At 43.8% G+C, this 11,758-nt stretch overlaps 1 protein-coding gene across 1 annotated transcript in view; it reads right to left on the bottom strand.

The window, feature by feature from the left end:
* TMX3 (thioredoxin related transmembrane protein 3) overlaps positions 1 to 11,758 on the bottom strand; it is a 68,627-nt gene that overhangs the window by 42,866 nt on the left and 14,003 nt on the right. Inside the window, exon 4 of the mRNA XM_019524683.1 lies at positions 7,939 to 8,062. Coding sequence (XP_019380228.1) covers positions 7,939 to 8,062 — 124 coding nt within the window. The remainder of the gene's footprint in view (positions 1 to 7,938; positions 8,063 to 11,758) is intronic.

The raw sequence follows: 11,758 nt of genomic DNA, 5'->3' as shown, positions 1-11,758 counted from the left end.
TGGGGGGGGGGGAACAAAAAACAAAAAACAAACAAACCTCTATGGAAGACGAGACTTGGGTATTAGCAAAACAGGCCAGTTTGTTTATTTATTGGGGAAGACAAAATATTCCGCTAGAAGCCTAGTTATCCAAAGAGCAACATACGTAAATGATAGAAATAGTATACTAGATGTCAAACAACAAATAAATCAGGAGAGCAAAAACTTTCAGAAGCCTGAAAAGATTTGGAACCCCCCCCCCGTATAATGAGCACTGGCATACAGATATGGGACTAATGCATCATGCTCTTCCCCCTTTGTGAAACAAAGCCATGAAAATCCACAACATTGAGAAGATCATCCCTTGTCTGTGGAACATGCCTAAAGTTTAATTAAAAGAATTCCTTATGTTAGCAATTCTACACAAAGAAAGCTAACAAAGTCAACTTAGCAAGACAATGACAGGCACATGCTACTAAGAACTTCTTTGTCAGGCATAGGCACTACCCAGAGACAGAAGAGAAACATCACGTGAAGTCATGAACAGAAGCATCACACAAAACATTACAGGAAAAAAAATACAAATCCAACAGAATAACACTGCAATGGAACTGACCATCACAGCACCAAAATAAGTGGTAGAAACCAATAGGTGACCTATGTACCTAGGAGTGCAGAGAAAGAAAACAACAACAACAAAAAAAAGACATAAGCCAATTGTCTCAATGTTTTAAGCTGATTTATAAGCCAGTTGTGGAGAAAACATCATGAAACTTGCAACAAATCCATAAATGCAGTTTATACCTTAAGAGAATTAACTTATCTTTTCTTGAGAGGGGAGATTTAAAATACTGTCTCTCTCACAAGCCCCAGTTTTCCCAATCATACTTGCCAATCATAGAAAAAAAATAAAAGGAGCATTCTATAAGAACCAACTCATGCTAAATAGAGGGATGGAATAAGTGACATTAGAAAATTGTGAAGAACATATTAATCTTGCAGACAAAAATTTCAACCTGGTTGGACTAACAGAAACCTGGTGGGATCCTACCCATGATTAGGCAGTGGGCATTGAGGGCTACAGGCTATATAGGCAAGATAGATTAGGGAAAAAAAAGGGAGTGGGGCGTTGTGCCCTATGTTAAGAAATGATGAGGACAGAAGAAGGGCAAATCAAAGTCCCATGGGTCAAATTACAAGGGAGTAGGGATGAAAGGGATTTGGTAGTGCGGGTCTACTAGAGACCCCCACAACAGAAGGAAGAGTTAGACCTAGAATTCTTGAGACAGCGCTCAAAGACAGTACGCTCAAAGGACCTGCTAGTTATGGGTGACCTAAATTACCCGGACATCTGCTGGGAGGAGCAGTCAGCCAGGTCTTTCTGTTCATGTAGGTTCTTAACCTGCAAAGAGGACCTGCACCTAACACAGAAGGTATGCAATCCCACTAGGGGAAATGCCTTAATTGACTTGGCGCTGGCTACAGGGGAGGACTTGGTGGGGGATCTGCAGGTACAAGGTAACCTAGGAGATGGTGACTACCTGTTGATAGGATTCACTATCCAGCAAAAGGTGGGAAAAATAACTAGTTGGGCAGAAGTGCTAGACTTCTGGAAGGCCAACCTCAATGAGCTCAGGAGACTAGTTAGAGTGGGACAGAGGGGTAACAACATCTGTGAGTTGGGAGTCCAGGAAGGCTTGGAGTTCCTCAAGGGACTGATCCTGCAGGCACAGAGGGGTACCATCCCAGTACACATAAAAGGGAGGCAAAAGAACCAAGAAACCCTTTTGGCTGACCAGAGAAATCCAGGAGAGACTAGAGGGGAAAAGAGAGGCTTACAGGCTGTGGAAGCAGGGGGCAGCCACCAAAGAGGAGTATACCTCTTTGGCTCGCACTTGCAGGAAAGCAGTGAGGAAGGCCAAAGGAGAAACAGAACTCAGGCTGGCAACAAAGATTAAGCACAACAATAAGTCCTTCTTTAAGTACATAGGGAGCAAGGTGGCAGCACAGGGTAACATAGGGCCATTACGAGGCAACTCGTAACGGATAGGATGGACAAAGCTGAGCTCTTAAATGATTTCTTTGCATCAGTGTTCATGGACATGGATACAAACACACCTCCCAATAAGACTTTAGTCTGGCATGGGAGAGATACCAATCCACCTGTGGTTAGCACTGACCTAGTGAAGGGGCACTTGGAGGTGTTGGACGTATTTAACCTGGCAGGCCCCAATGATCTTCATCCAAGGGTACTAAAGGAATTGGCTGGTGTCATAGCAAAACCACTGGCACAACTATTTGAGCACTCATGGCGCTTGGGACAGGTCCCAGAGGACTGGAAAAGGACCAGTGTAGTCCCTATTTTCAAAAAGGGGAGGAAGGAGGACCCGGGTAATTGTAGGCCAGTTAGCCTCACCTCTATTCTTGGCAAGACCTCAGAAAAAAATCATACTGATCACATTTGTGGGGGGCTAGAGGGGAATACAATGCTAAGGGGCAACCAGCATGGGCTTATAACAGGCAGATCCTGCCTGAATAACCTGGTCTCTTTTTATGACCAGATCACAAAGAGCTTAGCTTAGATGCGGGAGTAGAGGTAGATATTATTTACTTGGATTTTCAACAGGCTAATCGACACAGCGTCGCACCCGATTCTTACAAGCAAACTAAGTAGCTGTGATGTGGATTTTTTCAGTCAGGTGGATGGAAAACTGGCTTATGGGACACACCCAGAGAGTGCTGGTGGATGGGCTGGTTTCTCCCTGGAGAGATGTGGGCAGTGGTGTCCCCCAGGGCGCTGTCCTTAGACCAGTGCTGTTTAATATCTTCATCAGCGATATGGATGAGGGTGTAGAAACACTCTGTTCAAATTTGCAGAAGACACCAAACTATGTGGTATAGTAAACACACTATAGAGGGTAGGGAGTGAATTCAGGTGGATTTGGATGAACTGGGGAAGTGGGTGGATCAGAATAAGATGCAGTTTAACAAAGCTAAGTGCAAAATGCTGCACCTGGGGAGAAAGAATCACCAATATACATATAGACTCGGAAGTAACATTCTAAGTAGCACAGCAGTGGAAAAGGATCTTTGAATCAGAGTAGATGCAAAAACAAACACAAGTTGCCAGTGTGATGAGGTAATAAGGCTAATCAAACTTTCTTGCATTAGTAGGTACATCACAAGTCAGTTTAGGAAGGTTATACTTCCTCTCTATGTGGCACTGGTGAGGCTGCAGCTGGAGTACTGCATCCAATTTTGGGCACTGCACTTCAAGAGGGATATGGATAACCTGGAAAAGGTTCAGAGGAGGGCTACTCCTATGGTTGATGGCCTGCAAGTAAGATCCTATGAAGACAGACTGAGGGACCTGAATCTCTTCAGCCTCTGCAAGAGAAGGCAGAGAGGTGATTTTGTGGCTGTCTACAAACTCATCAGGGGGTCAGCAGGGAATAGGGGATACTCTGTTTACCAGGGCGCCCCTAAGGATTATTAGAAACAATGGCCATAAACTGAAGGACAGCAGATTTAGATTGGACATCAGGAGGAAATTCTTTACATTGTGGGTTCCCAAAATATGGAATGGGCTTCCAAGGGAGGTGGTACTTTCCTCTACCTTAGAGGTGCTTAAAAGGAGATTAGACAAGCACCTGGCTGGGGGTCACTTGTCCCCAACGCTCTTTCCTGCCCAGAGCAGGGGGTCAGACTCTATGATCTAATAGGTCCCTTCTGATCCTAGAAATCTATGAAATCTTCCCTTTCTTCCCCCAAGTACAACATTTGAGTGTCCTACACCAGAGATTCCCAGCCACCAGGCCACTCGGACCCCTGTCTGTCCACCTGAGCGAGCAGCTTCTGTTGCCAGCAGTAATGTGTGGGACAGCCCCAGGAGGGAGGCAGCCAGCTCCTTGCACCTGATCCTGCTCCCGCAGCAGTCCACAGGTTGGGAAACACTGTCTTACATGGACTCTCCAAAACAGATGAACACTACTGTACTGGCTGTAAAAGTCCTTCCTCCCCATGAAGAGATCCTGCATATCACTCCTTCCAAAAAACTCTGGTCAGTAGCTATATTAGGAGTGGTGCAAATCCACTAAATTAAAGCCCACCTTTAACAAAGGGAAGCGGAAAGAATAGCAAACAATGTCTCCAATTCTACACAGTTTTAAACATGTGCTCCCTTTTAACAGGATTTACTTCTTACAGCCTTAAGTCATCTGCCTTTTAACAGGCCAACACCTTGCCAACATTTAATATTCTAAAAAAAAAAAAAGTATATAACAAGTACCAACTAATGCAACTGGTGGAAAATAACTTCAACTACATAGGTAATCCAGGTTGTAGCCATATTGGTCTAAAGGAAAAAGCAATCAGGACTCGTAGTAGAGATGATCTCTTTTATTAGATCAACAGGATTTTTGCAAAAAAAAAATTCTTTAATTGCAAGTTCAGGCACAAACACCCTGCATCAGGCATTAGAGATAAGATTGTACAAGTTTGTAAAACATGAGACACTGCTCCTGCCTTAGTTGCAAGGTAATTTGCATCATCACAGAACCTCACATAGAGCTGAGAGACTCCATACCAGCTATGAACCAAGTGCCCAGAGGAATTTTCCATCTATTGGCTCCTCTGTGAAATCCTGTGAAATATGAACTTTCATTTCTACCCAGAAGAACTTTTACAATCTTTTCTCCAATGCCTGATGTTTGTGCCCAAAAACTTGCAATTAAAGCAATTTTTTGCAAAAACCTTGTCGGTCTAATAAAAGATATCAACTCTACTATGAGTCCTGATCACTCTCTCAACTATACATACACATTGATAGGCTCCAAACTAGTTGTTACGACTCGGGAAAGAAACCTTGGAATCACTCTAGGTAGTTCTTTAAAAACCATCAGCTCAATATGCAGCAGCAACCAAAGCAACCAGTAAAAAATATTGGGCATCATTAAGAAGGGAATTGAAAACAAAACAGAGAACACCATCACTTCACTATACAAATCCATGGCATGCCCACATCTTGAATACTGTGTACAGTTCTCATCCCCACATCTCAAAAAAGATGTAGCATAATTAGAAAAGGTATAGAGGATGGAAGCCAACACGATCACTTTCCATACCAGGAAAGAATAAAGAGGCTAGGACTCTTCAGTTTTTCAAAGGAAAGTCTGAGATGAGATATGATAAAGTTGTATAAAAATCACGAAAGGTGAGAACCGAGTGAACAGGGAACTGTTGTTTACTAAGCCCCAGAATATTAGTGCTCAGAGGCACCTGCTAAAATCAGTCGGCAGCAGGTTTAAAACTAACAAGAGAAGGTATTTTTTAAGCATCATGTGGAATTTACTGCCACAGGTGATGGAGGCAGAATGCACATCCAGGGTCAAAAAGGGATTGGCTATAACGGCTATGGAACAGAACGGTTGGAGATGTTTACTCTGACATCTTGAACTCAATAAATGGTGGATGCCAGGAAGGATACTGAATGGGAGATAGATCACTCTAGAGATACCTGGTTCAATGCTCTACCCGCATAACATTCATTTCTGTCAAGAGATGGGAAACTGCGCTATATGGAATATTGGTCTAACTCAGAACGGCACATCTGCAAAAGTCAAAGCTTTCATAAGGACACACGTTTGTGTAAAATACAGGGAAGTGTGTTACAAGACTTCTAATTGAAATTGTATGTGCAAATAAATAATGAACCCCAAAAGTCCACTTAATATCTATATAAAACAACTAGTAGTTATTATACAATCCTGCACATGCCATATGGAAATTGAAGTGCGGTTGAGAAGAGAAAGTTATAGGAAGCATGATGTGCTACGGTATTTCAAAGAAAAACAAAAAGAACACAGTACATTTTTATGGAAGAACACTTAAGGTTGTGTACTTTCCTTACATATTTTTAATGCTGATAAGTCATTTTTGCCAAGAACAAGGCAAGTTAAAAGTGTAATCACATAAGAGTGTAAGCCCATGTGCAGAGCAGCAGTGTTTCCAAAATGGATCACCCTATCACAAGCCTTGTTTACCCAACACAACCTTACTTGTGTAGGTGTTAGCTGCAGCAGAGGACAAAATGATTTTCTAGTCCTTTGTCAAGAGAAACCCAGTGCTTAGAGTGATGATGTTCAGATATTCAGCAATGCAAAGCAGGTTAGCAGCTCTCTAGAACACCACACACAAAGGGCAGATCCAGAGGGGATGTGGCAGAATAATCACACCCCTTTCTGGTTGTGACATATATGTGAGCTCAGTATGGGATCTGGCTAGAGTACATGCTTTCACTGATGCTCATCCTGTCACTGAATTAAGCAAGGAGGAGAAGAGGGGAAGGATGAAAAGCAGCAGTGCTTAGCCCCTTGGTTCCAGAGCCATATTGAAGCTCAGGTTCCAGCCAGACCCTGCTCATGTCAGCTGGCGAGCTCAGAGCTCACTGCTATCATGGAGCTTCAAGAAGAACCCATGCTAACCAGGCAGCAAAGTCAAATCTCACTGTTCATGCACAAAACTGGGGGGGCAGGGGGAGAGAAGGGAAGACAGACAGGGGGACTTCACCCTCTTGCCCCATTCCTGGATCCAAAACTGCAACATACTGATACTTGCTTTGGGGTAACCTCAACTAGGTCTCTCCATTTCTTACCCTGCACCCCTCAATTTCAGTGTCATTTGCAAGTGTCACACTTTAAAAAAAATAAAAATAAAAATGTAAAAGCGATCTATTAGAATCTTCAGACTAAGGGTTTTTTTGTCTGCTTTCTTTATTGTGAGCCTTCAGAGATCATTTTTTCTTGAGGTTTCTTTTCAGAAGTGAGGCGCTAGTAACAATCTCCCCCCACCACCAATGAAAGCTGGATTTTCCCATGATCAGAGATTCACACATGAGGATCTGCATTAACATAAACATTAAAAGACCAAGAGAAGTAGCATCATTACCACTGTAGTTGTTTCTATTCTAGTCAGTTCACAGTTGAATGGATTTGGTGCTAAACAAAGGTATATGATTTTTTAAATAATGATGCTTATAGAATATAATTTTAAAAGATACTTAGTTTATTTAAAATATCACAGATATCCTGTTTACCTGAATCCAAGGTGATGTCGAATTTAAGATAACCCCCCAATTATTAGATACTATTCATGGAATATTATGACAAAATTTATTACAACAAAGTTTTCATCAACATACAGAATTCAATTACTTGGGGGGGAGGGAGGGAAGGGCATCTTAAAATGTGTCCCAACACTGGCTGTGGTGGAGAAGGAAATGAGCAGAATGGGCATATAGTAGGGAAGCAGCAGTAGGAGTCTCCCCCTACATTGCATTTGAGAAAATACAGTAAGTTTTCTTAAAGGTTAATGAGAACCCTGTTATCCCATGAGGCAATGGATTTTCACACAGCATGGGTACATCTGCTGGCCCACTGGCCACCTGAAAACAATTTACAACACCAGAAGTGTGAACACATCTCCCTGGCCACCAGCAAAATACGCAAATCTAAAACAGTACCAGTTGTGCTTCCGGGCAGACTCTAAAGTAGAGCATGTCCCTTACGAAGACCATAGAAAAGAAAAGAAAAAGAGCCTTTATGTTGAACAAGTGAGAAAGATCCTATTGAAATACAAGTAGGAATGAATAACATGGAGAAGAGTGAATGTATTGCTGCCTTTTAAAAATAAAGAAAATATCACAAGTTCTCTCTTCTGCCTGTGTTAATTACATAAGATTTCTGTGGAAGGGTTAAAATAGGAGCCCGAGTCAAAAAAATCAGTAATAGTGGAACATAAATTAACAAACATAGCTATACATTTCTAGGTCAAACTCCTCAAGTATATACATGATTTTCCCCACATAACCCTTTTCTACCATCTTTGGCCTTCTAGTCACTGTATTTTCAAAGCCAAAAGTCTGGTAATACCCCAAAACCCCACTATACGTGCCATACTTACTAGAATAGGAAGTTGCATCCATCTTTCCAACTTTTACTGGAGATCCCATGTTTTTCATCTCTATTCCAACCTCATTCCACACAGGCTCCAATTTCTTACAATGGCCACACCAAGGTGCATAAAACTGAGAATCAGTCAGAAATATTGCATTAATAAGACTAATTACATTGTCGTATGAACAACATGTTTAACTCGCAATACATGCACTTTGCCAAATCTTATTTTCCAGAGAAATAATTATTTCTATAGGTTCTTTTTGCAGCCCAGCCCCAGACCACTCAATTGGCCTACAGGGCCAAAAGCTTGAGCACTACTGGGTTAGACCATTGTAGCACTGCACTTTGTACTGGGGTAAGTGAACTTCACAGCATCCACACTAGGCATCCTGCTTGGGCGCTCACACCACATCAATGCACAGTACACCCTGATGTCCATTCTGTAGCACAGGCGCAGCTCCCTACTTCTGCCACACACTGCTGTTAGCACAGAAACTGCAAAAATGCAAAGTTCTCCACCTTGGGAAGAAAAACCTGCAGCATCCTTATAGGCTCGGCAGTGCTATGCTGGCTACCACTATGGAAGAAAGAGACTTGGGGGTCATTGACCACAAGATGAACATGAGCCTGCAATGCGATGCTGCGGCTAGTAAAGCGACCAAAATGCTGGCTTGCATCCATAGATGCTTCTCAAGCAAATCCCGGGACGTCATTCTCCCCTTCTACTCGGCCTTGGTGAGGCCGCAGCTGGAGTACTGCATCCAGTTTTGGGCTCCGCAATTCAAAAAGGATGTGGAGAAGCTTGAGAGAGTCCAGAGAAGAGCCACGCGCATGATCAGAGGTCAGGAAAACAGACCTTACGACGACAGGCTGAGAGCCATGGGGCTCTTTAGCCTGGAAAAGCACAGGCTCAGGGGTGATCTGATGGCCACCTATAAGTTTATCAGGGGTGACCACCAGGATCTGGGGGAACGTTTGTTCACCAGAGCGCCCCAAGGGATGATGAGGTTGAACGGTCATAAACTACTGCGAGACCGTTTCAGGCTGGACATAAGGAAGAATTTCTTTACTGTCCAAGCCCCCAAGGTCTGGAACAGCCTGCCATCGGAGGTGGTTCAAGCACCTACTCTGAACACCTTCAAGAGCAAATTGGATGCTTATCTTGCTGGGATCCTATGACCCCAGCTGACTTCCTGCCCTTTGGGCGGGGGGCTGGACTCGATGATCTTCCGAGGTCCCTTCCAGCCCTAATGTCTATGAAATCTTCTCTGCCTTAGAACCAAAAACATTCCACTCTAGGTCTGAGTAAGTTAAAATTTAAGATTGCTTTTCATAGTAAAGGCATGGTTTAAAATGGGTATATCCCACTATGCATTAATATATGAATTTCTGTCCTAATAAGCCTTCTTTCTTACCTTTTAAACAGAGGCCTAGAAGCATTATTATTATTATTATAATAATATCTGTGTTCTGTTCCCTCCCAGGATTATGCAGTCTGCTTTTGTCCTTGAAACAGAAGTGGACATGGAGGGGACAATGTTGTCTGAAAGATCTGGAGACATGCAGCAAAAGCATTGTTATCCAGCACCCATGAGGAATGGGGGGTGCCGGATAACAAAATATGCTGGTTAACTGAGAGGCCTGAACAGGCGTCTTTGCCTATTCGGGTTGCTGCCCATTCTGCCATATCGCCGCCCCTTTCGCGGGCCCTGAGGGACAGGGAGGTGGGCCCCGCACAAGCTGCTATGCCCCGGGCCATTGGGGCTCAGCAAAACCGGAAGTGCCATGGTGGGCACTTCTGGTTTTACTTTTACTTCACAAGCTGGCATGTCAGTTAATAGAGCATGCCAGCTCATAAGGTGCCAGTTAAGGCAGCTTTTACTGGACATAAGAATTTGATTTTTATCTGCAATTGCTCCTACTTTCCAGAGCCTATGGATAGCTTACCATAAGCCATCCATGGTACGTGTGCACATGTAGGCACAGTGCTTGAGAGCAGGGACGAGTGAAGGAAAACAGGTCCTTAAGCTACTCTCTGGACTTTATATTTTCAAATTCCATAGATTGTAAGGACAGAAGGGACCTTGGAAGATCTTCCGGTTCAGCCCCCTGCACCAAGCAGGAAAAATAACTGGGGGTCAGGTGACCCCAGCAAGGCAACTGTCTAGTCTCCTCTTGAAGATTTCCAGGGTAGGTGATTGCACCACCTCTGGAGGGAGCTTATTCCAGTCTGGACACCCTAACTGTGAAGAAGTTTTTCCTAATGTTGAGCCTAAATTGATCTTCCAGGAGTTTGTGGCCATTACTCCTCCTAGTTTTCCCCAAGGGTATCCTGGTGAACAGTTGCTCACTGAGCACCTGATGTACTCCCCTAGTATATTGGTTAGCTGCTACCAGGTCCCCTCTCTCAGCCTCCTTTTCTTCAGCTCTGAAGAGTCCCAGATCCCCCAGCCTTTCCTCATATGGCTTGCTGTGTAAGACTCTGATCATATGGGTGGCTCTTCTTTTGACACAAGTTTGCCCATGGTCCTTGTTAAAGTCTGATGCCCGGAACTGGATGCAGTACTCAAGCTGCAGTCTCACCAGTGCTGAGTCGAGTGGAAGAATAACATCCTTGGCTTTGCTGGAGATGCATCAGCATGCCGGAGTATTATCTGTCCTACTGGCTACAGCATTGCACTGCCAGCTCATATTCATACTGTAGTCTATTATTACCCCTAGGTCCCTTTCATTCATGATGCTAGTCAGTTTGATGCCACCAAGCCTGACAGTGTGTTGGGGGAGTTACTCATCCTGAGGTGGAGCATTTTACATTTTTTAACGTTGAACGTCATCAGACTCCGATCCACCCAACTTGCTAGCCTGACTAGGTCCATCTGTATCTGTAGCCTATTTTCAAGCATGGCCACGCTTCCCTGTAACTTGGTGTCATTCGTAAACTTGGCCAGCGAGCTCTTCACCCCAACATCAAAATAATGAATAAAGACATCAAAAAGTACTGGACCAAGCACTGACCCCTGAGGGACACTGCTGCCTGCTTCTTGTCAGGATGATACACATCCATTCACTATGACTCTCTGGGTCCTATCCTGCATCCAGTTTCTTGCCCACCTCATGGTCTCAGAGTTAAGCCCACAATCCTCCAATTTTCTTGTGAGGACATCGTGGGATACTAGATCAAAAGCCTTTTGAAAGTCTAGGTATACCACGTCAACCTGCTTTCTCATGTCCAGGTGGGGAGTTACCTGCTTATAGGAGATGAGTGTGGTAAGGCAAGACCTGCCTGTGACAAAGCTATGCTAGCTGTCATTCATAATCTTACCTTCTGCAAGCTTATTGCAGATGGACTCCTTGATGAACTTTTCTAGGATTTTCTCTAGGATGGAAGTTAGGTCGATTAGCTTATCATTATCCGGGTCCTCCCTCCTGCCCTTCTTGTGGATGGGCACAACGTTGGCCTCTTCCAGTCCTCAGGGACTTCCCCAGAGTGCCAGGAGTTGCGGAAGAATTTTGCTAGGGGTTCTGCAATGACTTTGGCAAGCGCCTTTAGCACTCTTGGATGAAGATCATTTGGTCCTGCTGACTTGTATATATCTAATTTTTTAACTGGTCATACACCAATCCTACAGCAATAGTAGGAAGGTGATTATTCCTACCATGCTCATCCTATACTCTATCTGGCATTGTTCTCTCTTTGATCTGGTGAAAGACTGAGGCAAAGTAGTCATTCAAGAGTTCAGCTTTTTCCTGGGTGCTGGTAACCAGCTTTCCTGAGTTGTTGAGCAACGGCCCCACACTCCCATTTGTTTTCCTCCTGTTCCCTA

This window comes from Gavialis gangeticus, unplaced genomic scaffold (assembly GCF_001723915.1).
Source record: "Gavialis gangeticus isolate Ggan-Ray unplaced genomic scaffold, GavGan_comp1, whole genome shotgun sequence".
Taxonomy (NCBI): Eukaryota; Metazoa; Chordata; order Crocodylia; family Gavialidae; genus Gavialis; species Gavialis gangeticus.
This window is presented reverse-complemented; position numbering and strand designations above follow the sequence as displayed.